Genomic DNA, 27,794 nt, shown 5'->3' with positions numbered 1-27,794 from the left:
TATTCTGCTGATTACCCGGAACAGTTGTTGACAACTGGGATAAAATCTGGAGAGTGCCCAAAATGCGATGTCCCGCATGAGGAGTTGGGAAGTCCTGATGTTCCTGTCAAGCTGTGAGACCTCGAGGCAATTGTCGCTGCATTGTCGCTCGTTGATGAGGACTATGACCTGTGGAGATGAGCATTCCAGGAGCGTGGCATTAAGCCTGTCTACAAACCATTCTGGCTGGATCTCCCGCATGCTAATATATTCCAATCCATCACGCCGGACATGTTACATCAACTCTACTAGGGTATTGTAAAGCACCTCATCGAGTGGATCAAGGAGGCATATAGCGAAGCCGAAATTGATGCTTGTTGTTGTAGACTTCCCCCAAACCATAATATCTGATTGTTTCTGAAGGGTATCAGTAATCTCTCGCGTGTTAGTGGAACGGAGCACAATCAAATCTGTCACTTCCTGCTTGCCATTGTCATTGGCATACAGTTGCCTGGAAATCTCAACAATGCTCGCCTTACTCGTGCTGTTCATGCCACACATAGTACAGTAACTTATACCCGTATTAGACGGACAGCTGAGGGTGACAATGTACCAATAGAGGCGGGCCAGCCCATGTGGGCCCATGGCCATAAGTGTACCATGATAGATGAGTGGGCCGGAGGGTGGTGTGTACCTGTTCCAAACGGATGGGCCAGTGGTATATCTTGTAGACGGTAGTATAGGAATGTACTATATAGGATATCTATGTATATAAATGAATCCAGTGTGCAATGGAGACGAGTGGGCCGGACGAATGCAGTGCAATGTAAATGAGTGGGCCAGGGAGATGGGTGTGATGGAGACGAGTGGGCCAAGAGTACAGGGTACAATGGAGATGGGTGGGCCGGGGGTATGGGGTGCACTAGAGTCCAGTGGGCCAGGGATATAGGTGCGATGGGGACGAGTGGGCCGGTATGTGGGGCACAATGGAAGACGAATGGGCCGGGGGGGTAAAGCTCGATGATATCCCATCTGGTAGATGATGGAAATTTCTTCCGGTATGGAAGGCGAAGGTGAAATGGATGATACGGATGAACCAGAAGTGTTAAACGAATGGGCTGGAAGAGTTGGAGGGGGCATGAAATGGATAATACGGATGAGCCGGATGGGGATGAAATGGATGATACAGATGAGACAGTAGTACATGAAATGGGTGATACAGATTGAGCCAGTGGTGAATGAAATGGATGATACAGATGAGCCGGTAGTGTTAAATGGACGAGCCAGATGGGGATGAAATGGATGATACAGATGAGCCGGTAGTGTTAAACGGGCCGGATGGTGATGAAATGGATGATGCAGATGAGACGGTAGTACATGAAATGGATGATACAGATGAGCTGGTGGTAAATGAAATGGATGAGCCAGATGGGGATGAAATGGATGATACAGATGAGACGGTAGTACATGAAATGGAATGGGCCGAGGGGTGGGGTGGGATAAGAGGTGGGTAAGGGCATGCGGTGCATACAGAGTATACTAACCGGAGAAGAGTGGGCCGAGGGATGGGGGTGAAATATGAGGCAGGTCAATGTATCCGGTACATGCAGTGTACTAACCGGATACGAATTGGCCGAGGGATGGGACATGATATGGGTAGCACGATACCTTACCCGGTGCAGTGTATTCTAACCAGCAATGTACATCCGGGTCTATACCCATACAGTCCGTCCATGATAAATATCCGGTACGGCTCAATTATCCACCCAGCGCATTCGGAAACCATCTCAATACGATAACCGAGTATACCAGATGTATATTCGAATGAGTACATAGAGTTGCTAAATATTTACACGGTCATATTTTGCATACTCCGTGCTCGGAGTCCCAACAAAATTGTGGATGCTGTCTCACATGTACCACGCAGTCACAATCCAGTTGCCCTCTTCCACATCCATGTAATGTCTCACCAGTCGACATGATGAAGCCAGCATTGAGCCAGAGTCATATAGAAACTTGATCCTGAGATTCATAAAGTCCATGACGACCGGGTGATAAATACCGGCGGTCGTCATGATATCAAATGCTGCCGGTCGACATTTGGGATCTCTATGAGGGAGGTGACTGGCGATTGCATATGATCGATACCACATTAAAGACGGATGTCCAGTGTTGAAGATGATAGTGCATCTCATCTAATTCATATCTGGCAGCCCATACACCCAGCCTGACTTGAGTTTCCATTCCGGCCCAATAAAGATCAGGGTGCATGACTTGAAGTGCAGCAGAGATGATGATACCGGACCTTTGAAGGGATATCGTAATGTTGCGACCGGCATCACCTTTCAGTGCCGCTGATACCTCTGGCGAGAAGCCATCTTCCGGGTCAAGATTCGGAAAGCCGTGTTTCTACAATACTTCATACAAGAGATTCCAATGCATGCCGACCGGACACACCTCTCTTCCTTGCTGAAACCATGCAGGGGATATATTGATGCAACCGGGGGTGACCATCCCATCTGGACTTGTATGGAAGTTAGACTGGTGGGTCCTCCATTGAGCAATCTTGCTTGTTGTGATGCTATGCTTCAACAAACCACTCATGGAATCTGTGGCACCATGAATATCTTTCTGTGTCATATATCCGGGTAAGATAATTTGACATGGAGATGCACACAAAACAGACCATTATCATAGCGGTCAGTGCTCCAGGCAAATACCAGGCAATGATTCTACCGCCGGAATCAATGACAATGGATGGGGTTGTCAAGAAACGTTCCTCTTCAGGGGGGAATCTATTGAAAAGATTCTCCTCTCGTTTCTCACTTTGACTGGATTCATCTTTGTCCAGGGTGTCATTGTATCTAACCATATCTATTTTAAAATGAACTGTCTGCAAATTAGTTGACCAGAACAGATAAATGAGCTGGAATACCTACCAGCGTTAGAGTATGCAGTAGCCATCACATTGGCGAGCTGCTCCAAAGCAATGCAAGTGTCGATATCCAAGAGCCCAAGGTCCATATCCTTTACCGGTCGGTGAAGAATTGTAGACATGAAAATCTCATGCACCAATTCACCAGCAAGGTATGTCTGGTACAAGGCCCAGTCAACTGGAATTGTAACCATGGCTTGCCAATTCAATCAAGTGACAGGAAAGCACCACTGATATATCAATTGGAGAAAATAGCTTCACTTTCACATGACCTCTGATTGCATGGACAGACTTCATTTACATGCCGGTACACATGACATGATTGTATAATAGATTGGCCGGATACCAGCAGACATTAGGGTGCGCTTAACTGTTACTACATGGAGGCACTGTCATCTGTATTTAACCTGTCAATGAGTGCCTGTGAGGATGATACAGCCTGGGTGATTTCATCAATCAGCCCAACCAAGCCAGTCAACCGGTCACTTGAACGCCTAAGATTCACCATCCTTAGCTGCAACATGTCCAGCAACTCCCTCCCAATTTGTGTCCGGTGGCACGAACCAATTGTCTCCAGGCAGATTATCCGGACCTTGTACAATATATGGGAGAAGGCTGGTTCTCACATGATCTGGCTGTCATGTATGGTGTTAGTATCTGGTGTTAAGAAGATCATATGGACTGACTGACCAGGTGTGAAAAGTGCCATGCAACCAAATCCATAACATCTTGGACAGATGACTTGGGCAACATATCTGAAACCCTGCAACAACCAAGCGGCTCCTTCCACCAGTCATTGAAGTAGTCCGGCATATGAGCAATATCATAGTCATCTGATTTGATTGAATCAGCAGAAATGCGCAATGCACGGATATCCTGCAAAATGGCATTAACATCCGGTCGCCGGTCCACCAAAGTGTGTGCGGTCATGGTGGAGAGCACATCCTTGAGAAGTTGAGGAATAGTAGCGGACAACCGGGTAATAAAACATATGTTAATGAAAGGCAGTTACAAAGGTCTATATGAAAGAGACAAAGATGAGGGTATGGGAGTATCAGCATGGCTGGCCACCCACCTCCATCTCCCATTTCATCAGGGTGTAGAAAGCCTCTGCATAACCAGGCATGGCCAGGGAAAAACTCTTGTCAACATGCAGGCGCATGGCCAGCATCCGGGAATTGGCATAAAACAGTGCACGAGAGATATCTGCAGCTGTGATGTGATTGCCCTTGGCGGCAATGACTATTTGGTCAGAGGGGATGAGAGTTCGTAGTATTGTTCATGGAGAGAAATGTGAGGCTATAGTGTGACCGACACACTAGGATTATTTATATGCCAACACACGCGTATATTACATAACAGGTATTATCAACAGGTAACCACAATTATGTAACTAACTGGTACCACCAACCATCTCAACCGGTACCGGTACTTGTAGCTGAACAATCATTTTGCAAAAAGAATCCTCTGCATGTGCCACTAGTTGGTCATATATGTGAGATTGTTGGGCAGCATAACATGTATGTCCGGTGAGCCCTGCAGCAGTTGCGTTGTGCATGTGACCGAGCCATTGCTTGGCTTGATGTTTAAAGAAATTAATTGACCACTGCATTTCATGTTTGACAATAATAACCTCCTCGTTCCACCGGTCGCGCAGTGCTTTCATCCGGAGCCAATTAACCCGGTAAACTATTATTAGAACATGTGAGACCGGACAACCCGCTGTAACCGGAGGCACCGGACACTCACATTCTGTCATCCAATCATTTCCGGATGTGTCTCCCTGAACATCCAAGGACCAGAACCATGAAAGAGTGGTATCCCTTTGACCACGTGCATTTGGATCAGCCACTGCAGAGCTGGCCTTCAGGTCTTCTTTCTTCAAAGGAAGATATTTCTTCAAGAGGTCATGGTCAGGGAGCTTCGCCAACTGCGACCGCATTTCGAATATATACTAGCATTGAGATTGACTGCTGTTTCCACTGAGCGAACTCGAGTCCATGCCCTAGTAGACGAAGCCTGTGACTTGGCTGACCGGACAGTATTGCGGAATATAACAGCTTTATCCCCTAAATGAACTCTAATGGCATGGAGTGCGTCATTGGCCTGGCCTTCTCGTAGGGCAATTTCTTCTTTCATGAGATTGGTGAGACCTAACTCCCTGCACCTCACTTCACCAATGTTGGATGGCAGAGGTATGACGGTGAGCTCCGGTTGAAATATGGAAGCATCGTGAATGTCCGGACCGGGATTTTGATCTTCGTCGATATCAGAGTAATCTTCATAATTATCATTGAGTGAATTGTGAACAATCACCGGAAACTCCGGGTCATTGACATTGACATCGACTCCAAGATAAGTAGGTGCCATCTCCAGAAAGCTCGTAATCTGAGTGTGAAGCTTATCCCGGCATCGTGCCACTTTCAACAATTGCATATCTGTGGGGTGCATTCGTAACCTTTTCACATCCCTGGAGAGAGATACTTGGGATTCCTCTATAGTGAGACCGGTTGCGAGCCAAGTGGCAGCTCCTCGTCGACCGGGGGGGTTGATGACCGGATGTTCAGGGCGATTTTGAGCCTGCAACAGGCGCAACTCCTGCTGTTTTCTTGTTGGAGCTGCACGACCATGTGATCAGACATGCCGGACAATCAATAACAGTAGACACTTGCCCCTTTCCAACCGGACCTCATAGATGTCCATAGCTGCAGGATCCTCCGCTCTGTTTGCATGAGCGAGTGCCTCCTCTTCCTTCCATATAATGACCATGTCAGGCTGGGCTGTCTCGTTGAGATTATCAAACGCAAGTTTGCTCTCCGCAGCACCCTTGATAGCCTCTTTCAACTTCCTGGACAGAAACTTGGCTACCGGACATGCATTGTATGAGTACGGACAATATATGTACATGTGGAGGTTGGCAACTTACTTATACGAATCATTTTCATGAAGTTGCAATCATTCATCTGATAATCCAATACCTCCTTGCGATGGGAGTTCCCATGCCCCTGGCCGATGGAGAGATTATATTCATAGGAGCCCAGAGGGTCTCCATGATCTCTCCATCTATCCTGCCGGTGCCATGGATGAAATTCGATGCATACCGGACAAAGCAGCTGTCTTGATGTCCATGGACATGCCACAAACCTATTCCAGGAATGATATCCATACTGATGGGGATGGAAAGATACATGCTTGAAGCGATCCGGTCCTTCAAATACTTGTTATACTGACAATTTATGTCATAGAATGTAATGGCGCGAGAGATTCCGTCTGTCTTATAGTTGAGCGCTTGACTTAATGCATAGTCCATGTTCATCTGCCTGATCATTCCGGGTAAGAGTTGTAAGATCAGCCATTGATGTGACCGGATGCAATATGTACCAACCTTTCGCCTTTCTGAAAGTCCACCATCGAATGTGGGACGAAACATCCATGCTGTGCACATGCACATCCTCCTATACCGGTGGCCTCCAGCCTTTGCCGTGAGGCGTTTGCTTGGTTTACTGCTCGGTGATTATTGCAATCTGACCTTTGGACATGGTCTCGAGCAGTGGCTAAATGCCTCTTGTATCTTTCATCGGAGACCATGAATCCCAGGCCATCCATCAATGATACTTCGTCGGATGGATTCACCGGATGCATGTGCTCCGCTTTGAAATTTCCATCCATGACCAAATATCTAGTCATGAGCCAGGAAGGTGTATCATCTGACTGGGCGACTGTACCGGTAGACAGGTCCAAGTTTATACCCGGTTGCGGACATGCCGGGCAAAATAGGGCGAGATCGCCGTCCTTTGGCTGGTCATCTTTGTGGGCAAATCCATGCCACTTGTAAAGCTTGCATTGTTGCCACTGCCTGGCGGCTCTCATGAGCTCTCTGTAGCGATCCTACGGATATCGTTCTTTAATGACCGGATGGTGAAATACCAAGTGAAACCCAGCTCACCGGAACCATTAGTGGAAAGATGCTCGATGTTAGTCTGCGAATTTTGCTGTAGTAATTCATGGCCGATGTACCGCACTCGAGATTGTCTAACAGAAAGTCGTCCAAGACAGCGAATGTGAATGCAGTTTTCGGTCTGGTGAAAGATGCCGGGAACAAGCCGGCTTGAAAGAGCTGCATGTCTCGGCTGAGAGCACCAGGGCAGTGGCAATAACATATGGAAAGGGAGTGAACACCGGACTTGTCTACCACAGTTATTGCTGGCTGATCCGGGTCTCTGACCAGTGGAATGAAAGGTCCCTCTGGGTAATCGTCATCTATATCGTCATCGGTATCTGACCATTGAAAGACATCGGATGAGTAATCCATGCTGCTGCTGGGACATGGTGTGCCTGTCATGAGCAAGGTGAATGTGCAGGCCAACTTTAATGAGTGAAGTTTCTTGAAAAAATGATCCGGTCCATTGACTGATGCGATGGAATGGATGTCTTTGATGCTGAATTCTGCAACAGTCTGTGCAAAAGAGTGGCTCGTTGAAACAGCCATGACATCTATACACCCCATCCTTCTTGCAGACTGAACAAAGTCAGTTGGGTGGAGGAGCTTCTCTGACCATGAGTGAATTTATGTAGTCCTTGAACTTGCACTTCCATTGCCGGAGATATGCATTCTGACTCTGTGTGATCCGGTCAGACCCAGACTCAGGAAATGAAGATGACTGTTGCTTGCCAGAGATTTCGGAAATTTAGGCTGTGGGATGTCACCTTGGTCAAAGTCAAAATCGGCACCTTCATACAGCAAGTGAGGGGACCCAGATATATGCTTCGAGGGTGATTTTGTTGGTGATGATGTTACTGATTTTGTTTTCCGAGCCCATGAATCTTTCACCCAAGATGACCTGGATCATCTAGTTGTAGTTGTTTCCTTGAGCTTATACAGCTGAGGCAATCATTTCTTTCGTAGGAGGGGTGTATGTGATTCCCTTTTGTTTTGTCTTTGGCATGTTGATACTACAACTGGACAGGATAAGTATGCTGAACACTTGATGACTCGGGTGCTTCCATCAATTTTCCGGACTCCGGGTGATTTGAACCGTTGAGATTACCACATTTTCCCTTGTTAGTCATTGAATGACCCAATCATTCATGAAGGGGACCGATTGATCCGGTGTTGTCCAGACTCCGAATGGTTTGAACGGTCGGGATTACCACATTGTTCCTGATGATCTTGTAATATTACCTCCGTTTGGTATATATTAAGGTTGGAGTCACTGAGGGTTGCCATAGTTGCATCATCTAACAAACAATGTAATCCTGCTATTAACACGAGTCGCATGAATTTCATGTTCAGGTTAGATGACAATTGACTTGATAAAGTACGTCGACCGGAGGTTACATTTCAAGGTTCAAATACTTCTGTCTAGCCAGTGTTCCGGAGTGTTGGTCTTAGAAAAGTAATCCAGTTAATTAAGAGGGTTCAGCAGTAATACATGCTTCTTTCAATTGGATGATTGATGAGTCTGACAAAGTGAATACATTGATTATCCTTCAGTTGAGGGCACTAGCATTGCAAAACATGCTCTGAGAGAACAGTTCGAACCTAATAACCCACTCTATGGACACAAACAGGCTTCTTGTTTGATCTTTGGGACACCGGCTGTTTGTATGCACATTTATGTTGGCCTCCAAAGTCATTTGTGATGATACTTACTCGAACAAGTTGTGGAATATGATTGCACAGGGCCTGTATGCAGTACTTGAGGGCTGTATGCTGCCCATATACTATATAATACAGGTCTAAGTATGTATGCTTGTGCAGTTCTCAATTCTATGCATCTGAAACACGTAGGATGTCAAGGGAATCATACCAATCATATCAATGAACAAGTATTGGACAATCTCTTGTTCGGTTTGCAGTCACGTACATCGGTTATGTCTCTAGCATGCAGTATCTGAGGGCTGTATGCTGCCCATATACTATATAATACAGGTCTAAGTATGTATGCTTTTACAGTTCTCTTCTATGCATCAGAAACACATAGGATATCAAGGGAATCATACCAATCATATCAATGAACAAGTATTGGTCAATCTCTTGTTCGGTTTGCAGTCACATACATCGGTTATGTAACCTAATACTGTGAGACACGCATGCATCCTTTCTTCTACCAAGACCTCAACTGCTCCTCAACTGCTTTACCATGCCCCGAATCCAACTCATCAGTCGACAGCCCACAAAAGACCAAGCAGAAGAAATTGACCGAGGAAGAGGTGCTGGTCTTAAAATCCCACCTAGAAAAATGGAAGGAAGCCGCTGCCAACGATAGAAAAAAGATTCTGAAGGCGGTCATAAAAGAGGCAAAGGTGCATGCCCCTGCTATGGATGACCAGGTCATTGAAGAACAGAAAATATGTGAGCAGTTGAGCTTCAAATTTTATGCATGATGACTGACTTTTATCATGATGTATTGAGATGTACCGGGACTGGTTATATAACCGGAGACCCGAGAAGACTCGAAAAAAGGCCAGCAAGTTGGGTCAGAAATGGACTTCCCAGGTCAGTCATAGAACAACTGCGCAAGGAGGAGATCATCGAAAAGACCGGAGCGATGCCAGGATCGAAGACATTTATTGAAAGATATCAGACAACACTCACTGCAGTCATGGCAAGTCTATCTAAAGAGGAGCTGGAGGAAGCTCAGAACACTGCGATTGAGTGGTCTGCCAAGGCTCCTCCTGCAGCCGTCCAGGCGGACTTTGCAAAGAAGAAAGCACCCGGTTTGATGAAGGACCTGGCGTCCAAGTTGTGGAAGCAGGCCGGTATGAGAATTTTTATATTATCAGCATGGAAAGAGGAAGACGAAGTGCGGATCAATGGGTGAGTTCCACTTCACACTCAACCGGTAAATGAATACTGATCCGGTTGGAAGAATCGACTTCAATGAAAAGTTGGAGGGCAATAGTTTTACCGATACGAAGGACTGGAAGCCCATGTTATCAGAGTGGAATGCCTATGCTGGAGAAGAGTTTGGTGAGCTTCTGTTTGACAATCTTGCATTGTTCAGTCAAGTACTTATGCGACATGGGGTGATACCAGATGTTGACCTGAATAATGATGACGACGATAGTGAGGGGGAGGTGAAAAAAGGCAGGAAGAAAGGCGGAAAGAAGGACGAATATCCTTTAGAGGTGGATAGCTATGGGCTTCCGGTCATACCAGATGTGAAAGAGCTTAACCTTGAGAGTAAAAAGTGTCTTATCAGGACGTTCCTCACAAAACACTACAGTCAGTTTCACAAATGATGCATCTGGAGAGCTGATCAACTGACCGGCTATTTTCAGGGTTGTGCAGCCAACAACCAAAGGCTGTCTGTGCCTTGGGCCTCAGTGAGGAAGGCTCAGGGGGACTTTATCGCAGCCAAATTTTTACCTACCGGCTGGAAGCTTGACGATCCGTCAAAGATTCGGTTGGCTGATGCTGACCGGCTGTTAGAGTTGTGGTGTCAAAGACAGAAGGGCCATGTTCGCCCAACCTTTGAATTTAAAGGCTGGGAAGGCGACGATAAGACGATGAGAGAACCGGCAGAGGTGATTTCCGGAAACGGTTCTGACACGAGACCCAAGGATCCAGTGAAAAAGTCTACCAGAAAGCGCACCGGGAGGGTGGAACAGGTGTCGAGTAGTGAGGACAAGGACAAGGATGATGAAGATGAAGAGAAGGACGACAACGACAACGACAACGACAACGACAACGACAACGACAACGACAACGACAACGACAACGACAACGACAACGACAACGACAACGACAACGACAACGACAACGACAACGACAACGACAACGACAACGACAACGACAACGACAATGACAACGACAATGACGAAGAGAAGGACGATGACGAAGAGAAGGACGATGACGATGATGACGAGAAGGACGACAACAACGACGGCACATCACCACCTCCAAAGTCGACACCTGTCACAAATCGCCTACCAGTCAAGAAATCCAGGCCGGTCAACATGCGCAGCAGGGCTAGTCCGGCTCCATCTGCTGCAGAGCATGAAGATCCCCACCCACCGGTCAAGAAATCCGTGCCAGTTCCTTTGCCACCTAAATTAAAACTAACTAAAAAGCGCAGTAGGGTTGATCACATTCAATCTGATTTAGAGTCGGACAGTCGGCCTCCAAGAAAGAAATCCCAGCCAAACAACGCCAGTACCGGTTCTGCGCAATCAACCTGGTGCTCATGACAATGATCCTCCTCCTTCAAACAGTCGAGCATTTGGTCCTACATCTGGTGTCCATGCCAAGAAGAAAAACCACAAAACACCGGTGCCCAAACCAACACCCGCTGCCCCAAGGACCACCGGCAAGAAAGCCAAAGGATGTGAAGCACAGACCACCGATCCTGAGCCAAAGTGCTCTCTTAGAACTTCAAAGGCCTCTTACAAAGCTCAGTATATGCAGTAGTAGTAATTTGGATCTTTGCACACAAGTATTCTAGCGATAGGTGTAGATAGCATATGACCGGAAATACATACTTCATGTTGAAAGTCGAGATATCGATATCAGTTGACATGCCAGCAACAACTCTTGTGTGCAGTCAAGGACTTCTTGTCTTGCAAAGGCCTCGTCCGGCGACATTGCATCACCAGCCCAGTCCATATCCAACCTGGTGGATTGCTATATGCAAATCGCCTACAGCCCGTTGGATTACAAATCCAATGGGATCCAGTCGAATGACAGCGACTGAATTTCAACGGTCAGTATGATATCTGGAGCAACAAGAAGGCTTACAAGATCGATCCGGGTCAACATGCACCGGATCCACATCAAAACCCATCTCTAGAGGGCTTTCATGCACCGAATCCATATTGAAAACCCATCTCCAGAGGGTTTTCATCCGGCGTGATATTATTCCTTAAGTCCAGCGATTCATCTACATGATTCATGTTGAAGCCCATTTCCAGCACCTCATCTGTGTGTCCAGGCCGGATCACTGACATCAATATCGAACCCCAAATCTAGCACATCTCCTGACGTCTGACTCTGGAGGAAACCCCAATTCTAACATCTCACCATTTGACTGTTCATCGTCAGACAGGGTGGGGAATTGCATATCCAACATGTCCGGTTGTGGGTGGTTGTGAGGGTTGGTTATCTGGTCATCATCTGACTCAGAAAAACCCACGTCCAATGACCGGTGGTCATCCCCGGTTTGAAAGTGGACCAGTCTTCAATCTATTGCCATCTCTCAGCCGGTCATGAGCTGACATGACATCTAGGTCTTCAAAGGTGATGTCAATTGTCTTTGCTGTGCATGAGATGAACTCACATTCATCCATGCTTGAACAATCCATCATAGGGTTGTTGTAAGTGCGCTCCTCGCCTCTCAGCTGCAAGGTGTCAAATACTGGCATGCCGGATAATGTCAACCGGTCCATTGTGGTAGTATATAAATTCTTACCTTTGTCCTCACTAGGCACATGTAGATTATGCTTGGCAATGGCTGGACAATCACATCCTTCTTGTTTTCATTTTAATGAAAGGGTTGTATAAATCCGCGGTCTTCATAAGATCACCGGCAGAATAGATGTTCTGCTGCAGCCTGTGACCGGATGGTTTTGTCACAGGTTAGCTAGTGACAATTGATTGCTGATGACGTGTGAACCGCACAATGTGATATTCAGATATAAAAATAGATGCTGACACGAACAATGGACTCGGATATATCCTGGGTCGGGCCGGGTTAGCCGGTTGCCGACATTTTCCCAGGGTGGTTGTTGAACACGTCTCTTCCAGGATTACTTGTCCACTAAGTCTCTACTGCAATCATCTCCCTGCCATGTCTTCTCACTCTACTTCTGCGTCTTCCACTGCCGCTGCCAACCAGGCTCTCATAGCTCTTGTAGCCCGGCTCACTGAGATGGTTGAAGACATTATCTGGTTGCCATCGCAAGAGGAAAAAATGGAGTTGAGCCGGAAGATTGCTCGCGAAGTGGTATGTTTCATTCTCTGTCAGTTGCTTTGATTGATACTATGGTCACACAGAATGACGCGATTCGCGCCTATGGGAAGGAGGCTTCCTATGTCCCCCCTGGCCTGCTGTCACTTGCAGCAGAGATCCTTCGCGCTCAGAGGCGCACCACACAATTGGTGGAAATACCAGATTGGACCTGTCTTGGGCACAATCAGGACATGTGCATGAAGCACCCATTGTACAGTAAGACATTGGGTGATGTACCACCTATTGCGCCTGCAGCTCCTGGTGAGTGTCTTCCTCCTCATCCCACCGGTACTCACACCTAAGACTGCAATAGCAACTGCACCAGGTACCTACACCTGCACCTGCGCCCACACCTGCACCACCACCTGCTCCTGCTCAGTGCCCCGGCACCTGTGCCACATGTCAGCATTCGCATGCCCAGACATGCAGCATCCGGTGAGCCTGCACCGGCAGGGCCGTCGAAAACACGGAAACGTCGACCTCAGTACCAGCCCTCCTTTGCCTCGTGCCAACCGGTCCCAGAAGCCTGTCATCAAGTCGAAGGAGATCTTGTCCGACACTGACACTGACACTGAGAAGGTGAAGGGGAAGGGGAAGGCCAAGGCCAAGGCACCGGAAGTTGACGGCGATGAGGATGACGACTTCATTGATGTCGATGATCTTCCGGACGTCGAGGTAAGTGTTTTTTCTTCGTAAATTCGACATTACTAACGCTGAAAACAGCCCCAGAAATCAACATGCAAGGCTGTCATCCCTGCAAAAAAGCCGGGCACACTGAAGGCAAGTCAGTTGGTTGTGAGTGAGGGCGATGAAGAAGTAGATGAATTGGAGGAGGATGAAGAGGCACAAGGCAGATCAAAGGCAAGTTTTTATTGTTCTTTATATTTGCCAGTCCATCGCTGATCCTGGTACAGGCCACTGTACGACCAGGGAAGCGACAAAAACTGGTAGGATTTGCATGTAACTGCGAAGGTCGAATCCAGACTGACATTATTCCATAGTCCATCCAGTTCCAAGGGCAAGGGCACCAGCAGGAAAGCCAAGGTCCAAGAACAGGTGAGTCTTCCGGTCACTGCTATGTTTTTACCATGCTGATTCCTCATAGCCCCCCACTGACGGTTCTCTGCCGCCTTGTGACAGATGCCGGGCGAAGAAGGTGGAGTGTTGCCCCCGGTTGACGAAGAAAGGCGATGTCGCCTCGACTTGCTCGTTGTGCCACCTCTGGAAGATGGCATGCATCCGGACCAATACAGCGAGCGCCACCATTGCCCCCACCACCAACACTGCACCCCCTGTGGCCGCAGTCACCACTCACTCTAAGACGACCCGGTCCAAAGCCACCGGAAAAAAGATGGGGCAGAAAATCTAATGCAAAAGGCAAGTCTTTTGCTTCCGGTTGCTTTCTATTCTAATGCATGCTTGTAGACAAGACAATCTGGCAACCTAGTCCTATCCAAGAGGAAGACGAGAGTGTCCAGATGCTCGATGGCACTGTGGATGTGACAGGTGCCCAACAACAATCGGCCCCTTTGGCATCTGCAAACGATTTCCCTCCTGATCACTGGATCGAGCCCAACATGACGAGTTGCCACCTCCACCTCCATCACCAGCCATGGCCTCAGAGGACAACATCTGGTTCTCACCATTACCTGTCGTTTACAGCCCGCCCTCCCCTACCACGCCTTCCGGACCCAGTCAATCCACCCGGCACCCCCTTTCTCATGACCAGATGGAGGCCATGTTGGCCCAAATTCGTCTTGAGATGGAGGAACTTCGTACACACGATCAATTGGAAATCGACTTCCGGCAACTTCGCGTGGAGCGTCGAATGGACCTCACAGAGACATCTGACAGCGCCATGTCAGTGCAGATTGATCACATCAAGCAGGATATGCATGCGCAGCGTGCACTCCTCTCTGAGTGCACCGCCGAAGTAAGAGGCATTGTCAGGTACCTCAGGGAGCAGAGATCCGGTCAAGCGACAGCATCAAGTCCACCGGCATTCAATCCACCCCCCATCACAGCTCCCGGCCCATCCATCAGTGCGTTTGCCCGCACTGTGACCAACAATGTCTTCACTCCGGATGTATCTTGGATGGGTGCCCAGACCAGTGGTGATACATTTGGTGACACTGCAGATGGCTCACCGGTCGCAAGGCACAACTGGGTGTCATCCACCCCCACCAACATCCCGCCATTGACAATGAGGGAATCTGGCTCGTCTGTTCCTCCGGTTGGGTCACCACCTGCGCAATCTCCTGATCTCCCAGTCGCCGGGCCATCAAGTGTGCCAGCTGATGCGCAGTCCATCTCAGCTCCTTTGCCACGCCCATGATATGGACCTCTGTCGCACCAAGGTCGATCAGTGAGTGCTAGATATCCACGCAAGCCTTCCGGTGATTGGACACAGTAAGACTAGCACATCATTCATGTTTTTGTATGTACTAGTTGTCTACATTGTGTTGTCAACCTTGCATGCTTTCAATCAATATGATTTGACTTGCATAATATGCATTCAGTAGTAAGAATGTTGCGGGACTGGATGGCACTCTGCCGGCTCATCTGTATAATCCATTTCACCTTCACCTCTATCACACAGCGCACCACCGGCTTAGCCATTTCATTCACTACTTGCCCATCTGTATCATACATTTCATCACCATCCGGCCCGTTTAACACTACCGGCTCATCTGTATCATCCATTTCACCCCATCCGGCTCGTCCGTTTAACACTACCGGCTCATCTGTATCATACATTTCATGTACTACCATCTCATCTGTATCATCCATTTCATCCCCATCAGGCTCATCCATTTCATTCACTACCGGCTCATCTGTATCATCCATTTCATGTACTACCATCTCATCTGTATCATTCATGTCATCCCCATCCGGCTCATCTATTTCATGTACTACCAGCTCATCTGTATCATCCATTTCATGCCCCTCCAGCTCCACCGAGTACACTGAACATTTACACATCGACCTCACGAAGGATGCCTATAGGGCTACCAACCATAAAGACGAGTACACTCAAATGACACTTTGGCTCGAAAGACGGGAGAAGATTCTATGGCACGACAACTTCGTCCAATGGCGTCTCGTTGGTGATCTTGCCCCGCAAGAAATCTTACCTCCAGACATGGATTATCATCGCGCAATCAAGATGACTAAACACCCGACCATTAAGTGTGTCCAGTTGGACCGCATTGTGCGGGAGTATGGCGCCACATTTTTCACTGAAGCTTTGGCTCGTTACGTCGTCGGGAGAAATCAACCTGGTTCAACTGTCAGCAGCACAACTCGAACGAGAGGCCGCTCACATCATTATTCCCTTTGATACTGTGGCTACGTTCCACAGGATCAAATTCAACTCAATCAATGCTCGGGGGATCCAGGACTCGAGTGTCACCGTGGATTCTGTCCATTGTCAACCGTCACAAGAGGACAAGCGAGGGCATATGATCCCTGCGCATTTTGACACAGTTTTGGTCAACGAAGGGGACGGCGGGACAACAGGCGTGGATGGTGCGTTTTGTATGGTGCATTAAACATGTTAGTCGCTAATCTCACTCGATCACTGAAGGTTACCGTGTTGCGCAAGTCCGTGTCGTCTTTACGCTAACAAATCAAGCTTCGAATTTGTTATTCCGCGCTGGACCTGCACAACCACCCACCCACCTTGCCTATGTGGAATGGTTCACTCCATTCCAGCAACCGGAATCACACCATGGGTTGTACAAAGTTGGCCGCTTGATTCGTCATGGAGAAGGTCTGGCAAGCATCATTGACATATCAGATATCCGTAGGAGCATTCATCTTATACCTAATTTCGGCGCAGCGGCACCTCGTGAGTGGACGAGTAGCACTGTTCTGGAGTGCTGTTCCACCTTCTTTGTAAACCCCTTCAGTGACCGACATGCTTATTTAACTCTTGTCTGAACATTCCAATGAAATTTGTTGAAATATCCTTTGAATACAAATAATTTACCGAATTCTCTGTATTTTCATGCGAGTTTGTGGAATTTCATGAATTTCGCGAAGGAGGTTTTCCCTGATGAACCATACCTCAGCGTTGGTGAAAGAACCGCTGAGGTACAAACAATGCGTAACAACGAGATTATAAGCTATCTAATAGAGTCCGTGACAGGAAGGAATACTGAGTCGATGTTGTGCATCCAACACCAACATGGGGAATGCCAGTGGGTTGCAACTTGCAATGTTTGCAAGTCTCACTATAGCATGTACACAAAGTTCTTTCACGCCATCATCCTCAAAGTTCGTACTGCGATAGATTGAATTCTATCCCAATGACGTCAACACATCAGAACACAACATGATATATGGTGGCGGCGGTCTATGAATAACAGTCAAGTTATGCTATATCCTGGGTGAGGTGTTCGGACACAATTGTATTAACTCTTGGATCGATGTCTCCAAGAATTTTGAGGGTCTCATGCTGTTCAGTCGATATCAGCCTGTACCATGGTAGTCAAAAATGAGCAGGCACGTACCCACAAACGCTTCGAAACCTCTCTTCCTTCCGCGCTGAGAGCATAATCGCTCTCTTCGGTAACTTCGCAGCTCGACAGGTAGTGGCCATGCCGTTCCCTCTCACCTGGCTCAATTGCCGCATGGACAAGTGTCCGACTGCCCATCTCGGTCGTGCGTGCCAGTACCCCTTTGTAAATGCTCACGGCAAACTTGAAGATAGGGTCCCAATTCGATTTCTCGTGTAAGACGGGAGTGACAAAAACCGGGATTAACTGCCGAAACAGCGACCAAAGTTGGTGTGGGAAGTCGAGAGGACAGCTCACGGATGAACATCACTTCGAGGACTGCGCATAATGCTGTGGTGAACATAATAATGCATGTACTCCATTACTCACGCTTGGATAGGTGATAGCGATTCATCATTACGCTGCTGCATGTTATTACTGCTGCAGAAAAAGACGTTAATGAAACTTGCCTAGAGGTACAATACGCCTCATCATTGATTGTTTCGATGATACTAGACCATTTGTCTGCTCCTTTTAGTCTGTTGGCCATATAATGAACCTCGCTAGACACAATAACCAGTCTCGAGGCACGTTCAGGAGTCCCCGTCTCGATGAGGTGAGGCAGCATCAATATGCTCAACAGAGCAGTCGACAGGTAATTCACTTGAAATCTATGAAAATTCTCGAGGCAAGACAACGGTGATAATAGCAAAGTACTCACGTAGTTTCGTAGCCATCCGGTGTTTTCGCGTACTGCATTGTCGATATGCCAGCGTTGGCGATAAGAACATTGGCTGTGTATCCCTTCGTTTCAAAATTGTCCACGAAAGAGCGCACTGAATCGAATGAGCTTAGCTCAAGAGGCCAGGATTCGATACCAGTCATGCCAGACCGAGTCTCCACGTCTATACAGGTCATAAAGTCTCCTGATAACCTTCAGTGGGTCCATGCATACCTGTTTTTGATAGTTCGCACTTGACTTCGTCCCTGTTGGTGATCAACAGGGTCTTAGGTTTCAGCTGGGCTAAATGCACAGCAGCTTCGTTTCCAAGCCCGACATTAGTACCAACCACGACCAACGACTGGCCGCTGACGTCCGCGGTGGAGATCGGGAGCTCTGTCCATTGCTCGCGAAGAAACTCGAACACGGTGAACTTGCCCATTATGTCCTAGCTGTGCAACTTCAAGCTGGGGGGTATGGTGAGTGTTTGGTGAGAGTTCGGTTTCTCGCGGGTATCACCTTGCCCACAAGGTCAATTATTAATAGGGGCATCGTGAAAATGCTGCGCTACTGCTGCGACTGCTGCGGCAACTGCCGCGACCACATCTTTGACGACAATAGCGACGACAAAGATCTACCAAAATACATGAACAAGCTGTTTCAAGCGCTTGCTGTAAACGTTGGATAGATTGAATTCTATCCCACTGACGTCCACAAATCAGGACACAACACGATATATGGTAGCGGCCTATGAATAACAGGTAAGTTATGCTATATCCTGGGTAAGGTGTTCGGACACGATTGTATTAACTCTTGGATCGATGTCTCCAAGGATTTTGAGGGTCTCATACTGTTTATCTGATATTAGCCTGCACCATGGTAGTCAAAAATGAGCAGGTGCGTACCCACAAACGCATTGAAACCTCCCTTCCTTCCGCACTGAGTGCATAATCGCTCACTTCGGTGACTTCACAGTTCGACAGGTAGTGACCATGCCGTTCCCTCTCACCTGGCTCGATTGCCGCATGAACAAGTGTCCGACTGCCCATCTCAGCCGTGCGTGCCAATAGCCCTTTGAAAATGCTCATGGTAAACTTGAGGAAAGGATTCGAATCGACTTCTCGCGCAAGACGAGAGTGACAAAAACCGGGATTGACCGCCGAAACAGTGACCAGGGTTGGTATGGGAAGTCGAGAAGACAGCTCACGGATGAACATCACTTCGAGGACTGCGCATAACGGTGTGCTGAGCATAATAATGCATGCACTCGATCAACTCACGCTTGGATAGGTGGTAGCGATTCTTCATTATGCTGATGTATGTTATTATTGCTGCAGGAAAAGACGCAATGAAACTTGCCTAGAGGTACAATATGCCTCATCATTGATTGTTTCGATGATACTAGACCATTTGTCTGCTCCTTTTAGTCTGTCGGCTATATAGTGAGCCATGCTAGACACGACAACTAGTCTAGAGGCATGTTCAGGAGTCCCCGTCTTGATGAGGTGAGGCAGCATCAATATGCTCAACAGAGCGGTCGACAGGTAATTCACTTGAAATCTATGAAAATTCTCCAGGTAAGATAACGGTGATAGTAGGAAAGTACTCACGTAGTTTCGTAACCATCCGGTGTTTTCGCGTACTTCATCGTCGATAGGCCAGCGTTGGCGATAAGAACATTGGCTGTGTGTCCCTTCGCTTCAAAATTGTCCACGAAAGAACGCACTGAATCGAATGAACTTAGCTCAAGAGGCCAGGATTCGATACCAGTCATGCCAGACCGAGTCTCCACGTCTATACAGGTCATAAAGTCTCCTGATAACCTTCAGTGGGTCCATGCATACCTGTTTTTGATAGTTCGCACTTGACTTCGTCTCTGCTGGTGATCAACAGGGTCTTAGGTTTCAGCTGGGCTAAATGCACAGCAGCTTCATTTCCAAGCCCGACATTAGCACCGACTACGACCAGCGACTGGTCGCTGACGTCCGCAGTAGAGATTGGGAGCTCTGTCCATTGCTCGTGAAGAAACCCGAACACGGTGAGCTTGCCCATTATGCCCTGGCTGGGCAACTTCAGGCTGGGGGGCGAGTGTCAGAAGCCTATTCAGGGTAAAATAGATTATCACCAATCAGATCTGACTCGGGTCAAACAGGACCAGACACACCGCGACCATCGGGCACGGTGTACACTACATCATACATGCTACACCAAGTGAGAGCGGAAAGGGCCTAGACCAGAAGCCGAACACAGCGGAACTTCCGGAATCGGTTAACGCCGGTCGGGTTCTTCATAACCGACTGCCTCAACAGTTATGAACGAATAAACACAGTGGGAGGCACACAGTACATGGAAGTGCCGAGGCGGATCACTCAGAACGAAGTTCGGCATGAGACGCGAAAGTGTGGAGGAGAAGGGTTGGGGAAAAGGAAGTGCAGAATTCATGACTCAACGAGCATCTGCAAAACGCGGAGTCTCAATTGTGTAAAGAGTAGTACTAGTGACGGGGTATCATTAAGGTATCAACAGAAAAGACGATTCATGACATGGTCGTGAAAGAAAACTGCGCGGTAAGCCGCAGGGCGTCTACATACATGTACAACGGCTGGAGGAAACGCAAAGATGAGAGGAAACAATTCTAGACTCGACCCTTGTCACTCAATGAGGACATTTCTAATTCAAGAAACTTGGTCAAAGGCAAATCAAAGGTACCCCGCTTGCTCGACAAGCACGTCGTCCTAGTAGACGCAACCAGCGTCCCAATGTCATGGGCTCTTCAGGAGACTGTCCGAAGTTGGGCTGCAGAAAAGATATTAATAAATGACTGAGAAAACAACATTGTAAATTCGCAAACTGACATAGCTGATTAATGCATCAGGAACGTCTGCAGGACTGTGGTGGGGACAATAGTGATCGTCCGTGAACATGGAAGACCTATGCTCTGAGGCGTCGTGACTGGAACAATTAGAATGACCAGAATTGAAGGAATTCAAGCGTGGTAGCCATGACGGTTCTGTAATGCCACTGTAGTGCCTGACAGACCTGTCGGGTGGCTATTGCACATAAGTCATCGACGGGTATCAAGTGTGGCTATGGTGCTCACGAGTTGTGTCGCAGCAGTCAGAGCCAGAATATCAGGATCTTCGCAGTCGGCCCAACTGAACTGCTGTCTCTGGAAATGTGGCATTTTTTCTGTGGGTAAGGGTTAGCAGGGGGTGAAATTTAGGACTGAGGTGTACAAGAAGTAGAGCAGGGTGCAAATCGCGGACTGAAGGTCAATTATCCTGAGAGCCTCGAGCTTTCCTCGCGGCAGACCACGAGATAGCGGACAGCCGACATCCAGGAGCTGTGTCGATCGTCAGAGATTCATAGAAGATGATCCACACTGCCACTTCGGCTCCTGAACGCTTATTAGGGAATGTGGATATGCTCTGCTTTGGAAGAACACAGCATTGAGTAATACAAAGCCTCACAACCTGAGATTGTCAATATAAACGAACGTGGTACACAACCTAATATTTGCTCAGTATCGATGCATAGCGCCATTGATCAATACTAGGTCGTCAACGTGCTCGCAGGTGCTCATCAACGATACGCTGAACCCTGGAATCGACTTTGTTTAAGACGTCAATCGTTTCCAACTGAATAGTTATGATGATGAATGAGGTCCACAACGGTCAGATCAAATAGAGTAATACCTACCCACACGCGTCTAGAAACCTCTCTTCCTTCCGTACTGAGCACATAATCGCTCTCCTCCTTCGGCTCACAGCAAGACAGATAACGACCATGTCGCCCTATCTCACCCGGTTCAACGGCAGGGTGGACAAGCGTTCGGCTCCCCATTTCCGTGGTACGAGCGAGCAAGGTCTTCATGGTTGCGACACCCAATCTCATGAAGGGATTTGTTTCGGTAGAACGGGTTAAGCGGGAATGACAAAACCCAGGATTTACAGCTGAGACTGCTACAGGTGTTGATGCAGGTAGTCGGGAGCTGAGTTCACGTACAAACATCACTTCTAGCACTTGAATCGGACAAAGGATCAGTAATAATAGTAAATGAGACGTGCAACTCGGCTCTCACGTTTTGAGAGGTTGTACCTATCGCTCATTACCCTATCTCATTGTCAGTTAAGGAAAGAGGTATGATTTATAGGTCCCTACGAGGAGGTGCAGTAGTCTAAGTCATCAAGTTTCTCCAGAATGCTCGGCCATCGGCCAGCTCCTGAAAGTTTGTTCGCGAGGTAATGGAGCTCGCTTGAAACAATGACAAGTCTCGATGCAGACTGAGGTGTCGAGGTCTCAATGAGATGAGGTAGCATGAGGATGCTCAATAACGCTGTTGATAAGTAATTCACTTGAAGCCTGTACACGAAATGTTTAGGGAGCTACAGGATAGACTGAAAAGATCACTGTACGTCGTCTCCCAGCCATCCACAGTCTTTGAGTATCGCGTAGTTTGCATCCCAGCATTAGCAATTAGGGCGTTTACCTGAAAGCCATCCTCTTCAAATTGGTTCACGAATTGGACTACCGACTTGAATGAGCCGAGCTCTAAGGGTTGTGCATCGATCGCACTGATGCTTGCTCGCTGTTGGATATCTTTTCCTGTGTCAGGGCGTGACGTAGACCATCTTTGCAAACACCACGCGCACCTATTATTGTTTGCTGGCACTTTGCGACATCTCTGGCGGTGACGAGTAAGTGCTTGGGCCGAAGTTGGGCCAAGTGCACAGACGCCTCAAAGCCCAGGCCCACATTCGCCCCTACTACGAGGATTGACTTTTCACTGATATCCGCAGAGGCTACGGGAAGCTCTTGGCGCTGTTCGCAAAGGAATTCTGATACGATGAATTTGCCCATGGTGAAAGCGTGGGCCTTGAAGTGGGAATGTAAGATTTCTAACGAGCCCCGCGTTTTATGTATGGGATACTAGTAGAGGGCATTCAACTTGATGCTCTTGCCGTAGAAACACATCATGTGCGGCAAAACATCAGAATGATGAGCTCCAGTTCCCGTGCTATAATCGTGCCGTAGAAACACATCAGCCACGGCAAAACCTGATTGATTCAGTATGTCAGAATATTGATGAGCGGCACTGTGGCCGCGCTGCACCGTCATGATCATGATCGCGGCCAAATTGAACGTAAGTAGTACACGTCCTGGTCCATGAGTCATGGCACAAAACCAAATAGCAATAAACTTTGCGATAAGATAAGATTAGATAAATTGATCTGGAAATTTTGCTGCAACTGAGTGATTGGATCATCAGATCTACTTCGACAACTTGCGCTTGTCCAAGTTCAGTTGAGAAATTTAGCTGACTGCGGTGAGATGAAAAGCCAGTACAGTAAAATTTATGCAGCGCTGACATCACGCAGGCATGCTCGTTCTCTCAGGCTCGTCTGCACTCTCCTTGTCGAAGCGCCAGGCACTTCTCCAGCACATCAAAACCATCAAATCAGACGTAATCTCCGTTGATGCAGTCTACATCCACCTCGTCAAGTCCCCGAGCCAATCGCTGCAGGATGAACTAGCCAACAAAGCATCATCACAAAGACAAGCTATTGATCTATTGCTGGACTACGGCGATGACATTAGACTTCCATCGACATCTGAAGCGCTTCACTCCGGACACAATGTCTTCTACGTTCTACCAAGAGCCGGTTCTATATCACCGTGGTCCAGCAAAGCGACTGACATCGCTGGCATATGCAACTTATCACAGCATATAGATCGTCTCGAACGCGGGGTCGCGTTCGTCTTTCAGCTGGTAAACAATGAAGATCTCAGGAAGGAAGAGTTGACTGCGCTGTCCCATTTGCTTCACGATCGTATGACGCAGAGCGTTCATATGTCTCTACCTCACGAGGGCGTGGTCTTTCAACATCACTCCCCAAGCCCCTTGCGGATTGTAGAGTTGAGAGGTGAAGAAGAGGAAGTTGATGCTGGTGCTGCACGCGAGAAGCTTTCGACCGCGAATAAAGCACTAGGACTCGCGCTTGCAGCAGACGAAATTGATTACTTGGTGGAAGCATTTGTATCTGGATCGTCACCAATCAACCGTAATCCCACCGACGCGGAGCTGTTCATGTTTGCCCAAGTGAACTCGGAGCATTGCAGGCACAAAATATTTAACGCATCGTGGACGATAGACGAGACGCTTCTCGACTGGTCACTTTTCCAGATGATCAGGAATACAGAAAAAATCAGTCCGCTAGGAACAATCTCCGCATATTCTGACAATGCAGCTGTCCTTGAAGGCGCACAAGCTCCTCGATTCGGCGTACATAGTCCTTCTACCGAGCATATTTATCAAGCTTCCGTCGAGAACATGCCAATTCTCATCAAAGTCGAGACACACAACCACCCCACTGCGGTCTCTCCTTATCCAGGAGCGGCTACAGGCTCAGGAGGGGAGATTCGAGATGAGGGAGCAGTAGGCCGAGGATCGAAACCCAAGGCCGGACTAGCTGGCTTCACTGTCTCAAACCTTCTCATACCAGGCTATGAGCAGCCTTGGGAGACGGACTTTGGCCGACCCTCACACATCGCGTCAGCCCTCGACATCATGATTGAAGGCCCTCTAGGCGCGAGTGCCTTCAACAATGAGTTCGGTCGTCCAGCACTTTCAGGCTACTTCCGTACATTCTCTGAATCTGTCCCTGCCTCAGAGGACGGATCAAAACAGGAGGTCAGAGGCTATCACAAACCAATCATGATCGCCGGTGGATACGGGAATGTCCGTCCACAGTTCGCGTTGAAAACGCGGATTTCCCCAGGGGCGAAGATTATTGTCCTAGGTGGCCCAGGTATGCTCATCGGTTTGGGTGGTGGCGCAGCATCTAGTCAGGTGTCTGGTGTCAGCTCCGCGGAATTAGATTTTGCGTCTGTCCAGAGAGAGAACGCAGAGATGCAGAGGAGATGCCAGCAAGTTATCGATGCTTGCGTTGGCTTGGGTGAGGGTAATCCTATCCAGAGCATCCATGATGTGGGCGCTGGAGGACTGTCCAATGCACTTCCAGAGCTGGTACACGACTCAGGACTCGGTGCGAAGTTTGAGATCAGGGACGTACTTGTCGCGGACAGCTCTATGTCTCCCATGGAGATATGGTGCAATGAAAGTCAGGAACGCTATGTCCTCGCTGTGTCGGCAGAAAAGGCCAGCGAGTTCGAAAGAATAGCCCAAAGGGAACGTTGTCCATTCTCCATTGTCGGCGTTGCTACACAGGAAGAAGAACTCATCGTCACCGACCGCCTCCTTTTGCAAGACGTCATTCACCTTAAAATGTCGACGCTTTTCGGGAAGCCCCCTCGCATGTTGCGCAAGGATACCACGCGAAAGATTGGTTTCACGAATTTCGATACTTCCCTTTTCAAATATCTTCCGAACTCTTCCACCTTGTCCGACCGCTTGTCTCTCGCAGTGGACCGCGTTCTTCATCTTCCATCAGTAGGGTCGAAGTCTTTCCTCATCACTATTGGAGACAGAACCATCACGGGCTTGGTGACCCGCGACCAAATGGTCGGACCGTGGCAGGTCCCAGTCGCTGACGTTGCCGTTACTCGGTCATCATATGGCTTTGATGTCCTGAGTGGTGAAGCCATGGCAATGGGTGAACGAACCCCTGTAGCTCTGCTAAATCCATCTGCATCCGCTCGGATGGCTATCGCCGAGGCGCTCACCAACCTGGCTGCAGCTTCCGTCTCCAGCCTTTCCCGCGTCAAGCTCAGTGCAAACTGGATGTGTGCTGCTTCTAAGGAAGGCGAAGGTGCAGGATTGTATGCCGCTGTGGCCGCTGTCGGTATGGAACTTTGTCCTGCGCTGGGCGTCGGCATCCCTGTCGGCAAGGATTCGATGTCAATGTCGATGAAGTGGAAGCAAGGAGAGGAGCAGCGTGAAGTTAGTGCACCATTGTCTCTCATTGTCACGGCGTTCGCGCCGGTGAACAATGTCGATCGAACATGGACGCCTCAGCTACGTACAGATCTGAAAGAAACGACCGTGCTCGTCTTCTTCGATCTTGCCCATGGCAAGACGCGCATGGGTGGATCGGCGCTTGCGCAGGTTTTCAAGGAGATTGGGTCAGAGGCGCCAGACGTCGAGAACCCTCTTACACTCCGAACGTTCTTCGATGGGTGCCAGAAGATTAAGGAGAGTCAACCTGACTTAGTCCTTGCATATCACGATCGCTCGGATGGGGGGCTCTTCACAACTTTGGTGGAGATGTGTTTCGCTGGTCGGGTAGGGGCTGTAATTTCCCTTGACACTCTCCAGAGTGCTTCTGACCCTGTGACGACCCTGTTCAACGAGGAGTTGGGAGCTGTCGTTCAAGTACGCGAGCCTCACCTGGGTAAGCTCATGAGCGAGTTTGTCGACGTCGGCTTCCCTTCCACATCCATCCACGTCATTGGGCGCGTCAACACCGACCCTTCTGACCAATTATTCGCTATCAATCATGAATCCAAGGTGCTATTTTCGAGCACACGTCAGGAGCTTCAACAAGCCTGGGCCGACACTTCGTACCGTATGCAATCTCTGCGTGACAACCCTATCGGAGCACAGCAGGAATTTGACCTCATCAAGGATCACACTCACAGGGGTTTATTCTATGACCTCACATTTGAGTACACACCATCACCCTTACGAAGTCTCTCATCGCGGCCGAAGGTTGCCATCTTGCGTGAGCAAGGTGTCAACGGACATGTGGAAATGGCTTGGGCATTTACGGCGGCAGGTTTTGATGCCGTGGACGTTCACATGTCTGACATTCTCTCTGGAGAACTGTCACTTTCGCGCTTCCGCGGGCTAGCAGCTTGCGGTGGCTTTTCCTACGGAGACGTGCTTGGTGCTGGGAAAGGCTGGGCTCACTCAGTACTTTTGAACGACATAGCGAGGAAGGAGTTTACCCACTTCTTCGCAGATAAAAATACGTTCACTCTCGGCGTCTGCAATGGTTGCCAATGGCTCAGTCATTTGAGAGAGATCATTCCTGGCGCAGACCACTGGCCCGACTTCAAGCAAAATGCCTCTGAACGCTTCGAGGGCCGTGTATCCATGGTCGAAGTCACTTCTAACGAGGTGACGAAGGCCTCCGTCTTCTTGCGAGACATGGTTGGGTCAAAGCTTCCTGTTGCTGTTGCTCACGGAGAAGGAAGGGTGTCATTTTCGGACGATGCCCAGAGAGAAGCCCTGCAGAAATCAGGCCTCATCGCACTGCAATACGTCAATTCTGCAGGTGAACCCACGGAAGTTTATCCATTGAACCCGAATGGCAGTCCTGACGGGATTACTGGAGTGCAGACCATTGACGGCAGAATAATGGGTCTTATGCCGCATCCAGAACGCGTTATAGCACTGGAGAGTTGCAGCTGGTATCCACCCGCGTTTGGGGACTCCTGGGACGGCTCAAGTCCATGGTTCAGGCTTTTCCAGAGTGCTCGTGCCTGGGTGAATTAGAGGGTGAGCATGATCTCATGATGTGGTTAATGTCAGATGTTTATATTTTGTCATACAGAGCACAGAAGTGCACATACTAAAGTGAAATCGAATTATTGAGAGAATAGATTGTATCATGATAAAATATGGTTGTAGCTGGTCCGGTCGTATACAAATATCTCAAATTATCATATCAAGCTGTGACAAGTGACTCAGTTGTGACCAGTTGTGACAGCTGCGTGGGTGACAATGTGGTGTTCACACTGAGACTTGC

General features: G+C 48.4%; 12 protein-coding genes across 12 annotated transcripts; 6 read left to right on the top strand and 6 right to left on the bottom strand.

Moving 5' to 3' along the window:
• Positions 1-505: 505 nt before the first annotated feature.
• Positions 506-1,493, top strand: DFJ58DRAFT_837642 (uncharacterized protein; the record flags this gene model as incomplete). Its single annotated transcript, XM_041392385.1, has 4 exons — positions 506-546; positions 567-697; positions 765-911; positions 1,291-1,493. 4 exons carry the CDS (start codon positions 506-508, stop codon positions 1,491-1,493), a joined length of 522 nt encoding a protein of 173 aa, XP_041248872.1.
• Positions 1,494-2,088: 595 nt separating this feature from the next.
• On the bottom strand, positions 2,089-3,108 carry DFJ58DRAFT_723175 (uncharacterized protein; the record flags this gene model as incomplete). Its single annotated transcript, XM_041384959.1, has 4 exons — positions 2,089-2,388; positions 2,437-2,610; positions 2,666-2,868; positions 2,919-3,108. The coding sequence occupies 4 exons, from the start codon at positions 3,106-3,108 to the stop codon at positions 2,089-2,091; spliced, it is 867 nt and encodes a 288-aa protein (XP_041248871.1).
• Positions 3,109-3,408: 300 nt separating this feature from the next.
• On the bottom strand, positions 3,409-7,403 carry DFJ58DRAFT_723174 (uncharacterized protein; the record flags this gene model as incomplete). The annotated part of the gene is made up of 11 exons (XM_041384958.1): positions 3,409-3,549; positions 3,605-3,859; positions 3,927-3,932; positions 3,990-4,156; positions 4,313-4,603; positions 4,664-4,844; positions 4,907-5,532; positions 5,581-5,778; positions 6,059-6,234; positions 6,300-6,802; positions 6,861-7,403. The coding sequence occupies 11 exons, from the start codon at positions 7,401-7,403 to the stop codon at positions 3,409-3,411; spliced, it is 3,087 nt and encodes a 1,028-aa protein (XP_041248870.1).
• A 1,604-nt stretch (positions 7,404-9,007) lies between these two features.
• DFJ58DRAFT_837640 (uncharacterized protein) lies at positions 9,008-11,327 on the top strand (the record flags this gene model as incomplete). Its single annotated transcript, XM_041392384.1, has 7 exons — positions 9,008-9,247; positions 9,330-9,413; positions 9,502-9,734; positions 9,787-9,887; positions 9,954-10,142; positions 10,209-10,999; positions 11,025-11,327. 7 exons carry the CDS (start codon positions 9,008-9,010, stop codon positions 11,325-11,327), a joined length of 1,941 nt encoding a protein of 646 aa, XP_041248869.1.
• A 1,375-nt stretch (positions 11,328-12,702) lies between these two features.
• On the top strand, positions 12,703-14,233 carry DFJ58DRAFT_723172 (uncharacterized protein; the record flags this gene model as incomplete). The annotated part of the gene is made up of 8 exons (XM_041384957.1): positions 12,703-12,858; positions 12,909-13,125; positions 13,178-13,189; positions 13,244-13,539; positions 13,588-13,729; positions 13,779-13,824; positions 13,866-13,920; positions 13,970-14,233. The coding sequence occupies 8 exons, from the start codon at positions 12,703-12,705 to the stop codon at positions 14,231-14,233; spliced, it is 1,188 nt and encodes a 395-aa protein (XP_041248868.1).
• A 243-nt stretch (positions 14,234-14,476) lies between these two features.
• On the top strand, positions 14,477-15,199 carry DFJ58DRAFT_723171 (uncharacterized protein; the record flags this gene model as incomplete). The annotated part of the gene is made up of 1 exon (XM_041384956.1): positions 14,477-15,199. The coding sequence occupies one exon, from the start codon at positions 14,477-14,479 to the stop codon at positions 15,197-15,199; it is 723 nt and encodes a 240-aa protein (XP_041248867.1).
• A 543-nt stretch (positions 15,200-15,742) lies between these two features.
• DFJ58DRAFT_723170 (uncharacterized protein) lies at positions 15,743-16,795 on the top strand (the record flags this gene model as incomplete). Its single annotated transcript, XM_041384955.1, has 4 exons — positions 15,743-16,118; positions 16,162-16,392; positions 16,451-16,714; positions 16,776-16,795. 4 exons carry the CDS (start codon positions 15,743-15,745, stop codon positions 16,793-16,795), a joined length of 891 nt encoding a protein of 296 aa, XP_041248866.1.
• A 444-nt stretch (positions 16,796-17,239) lies between these two features.
• On the bottom strand, positions 17,240-18,526 carry DFJ58DRAFT_714091 (short-chain dehydrogenase; the record flags this gene model as incomplete). The annotated part of the gene is made up of 7 exons (XM_041383978.1): positions 17,240-17,323; positions 17,379-17,594; positions 17,632-17,702; positions 17,754-17,785; positions 17,834-18,034; positions 18,085-18,268; positions 18,319-18,526. 7 exons carry the CDS (start codon positions 18,524-18,526, stop codon positions 17,240-17,242), a joined length of 996 nt encoding a protein of 331 aa, XP_041248865.1.
• A 321-nt stretch (positions 18,527-18,847) lies between these two features.
• On the bottom strand, positions 18,848-19,147 carry DFJ58DRAFT_765373 (uncharacterized protein; the record flags this gene model as incomplete). The annotated part of the gene is made up of 2 exons (XM_041388761.1): positions 18,990-19,147; positions 18,848-18,934 (listed from the first exon to the last, which is right to left on the bottom strand). Exons 1-2 carry the CDS (start codon positions 19,131-19,133, stop codon positions 18,851-18,853), a joined length of 228 nt encoding a protein of 75 aa, XP_041248864.1. The 5' UTR covers positions 19,134-19,147.
• On the bottom strand, positions 18,880-20,283 carry DFJ58DRAFT_45026 (uncharacterized protein). The gene is made up of 5 exons (XM_041380463.1): positions 19,929-20,283; positions 19,695-19,878; positions 19,444-19,644; positions 18,990-19,396; positions 18,880-18,934 (listed from the first exon to the last, which is right to left on the bottom strand). The coding sequence occupies exons 1-4, from the start codon at positions 20,134-20,136 to the stop codon at positions 19,288-19,290; spliced, it is 702 nt and encodes a 233-aa protein (XP_041248863.1). The 5' UTR covers positions 20,137-20,283; the 3' UTR covers positions 18,880-18,934; positions 18,990-19,287.
• Positions 20,284-21,472: 1,189 nt separating this feature from the next.
• DFJ58DRAFT_45012 (short-chain dehydrogenase) lies at positions 21,473-23,207 on the bottom strand. The gene is made up of 6 exons (XM_041380462.1): positions 22,737-23,207; positions 22,500-22,683; positions 22,246-22,446; positions 22,166-22,197; positions 21,784-22,106; positions 21,473-21,722 (listed from the first exon to the last, which is right to left on the bottom strand). Exons 1-6 carry the CDS (start codon positions 22,942-22,944, stop codon positions 21,645-21,647), a joined length of 1,026 nt encoding a protein of 341 aa, XP_041248862.1. The 5' UTR covers positions 22,945-23,207; the 3' UTR covers positions 21,473-21,644.
• A 145-nt stretch (positions 23,208-23,352) lies between these two features.
• DFJ58DRAFT_45003 (CobB/CobQ-like glutamine amidotransferase domain-containing protein) lies at positions 23,353-27,732 on the top strand. The gene is made up of 3 exons (XM_041380460.1): positions 23,353-23,410; positions 23,463-27,544; positions 27,600-27,732. Exon 2 carries the CDS (start codon positions 23,465-23,467, stop codon positions 27,539-27,541), a length of 4,077 nt encoding a protein of 1,358 aa, XP_041248861.1. The 5' UTR covers positions 23,353-23,410; positions 23,463-23,464; the 3' UTR covers positions 27,542-27,544; positions 27,600-27,732.
• Positions 27,733-27,794: the final 62 nt, after the last annotated feature.

This window comes from Suillus subalutaceus, assembly GCF_016647625.1.
Source record: "Suillus subalutaceus strain FC151 chromosome Unknown DFJ58scaffold_11, whole genome shotgun sequence".
NCBI classification, from domain to species: Eukaryota; Fungi; Basidiomycota; class Agaricomycetes; order Boletales; family Suillaceae; genus Suillus; species Suillus subalutaceus.
Note: the sequence above shows the minus strand (reverse complement) of the source record. Positions and strands in the feature narration are given on the sequence as shown.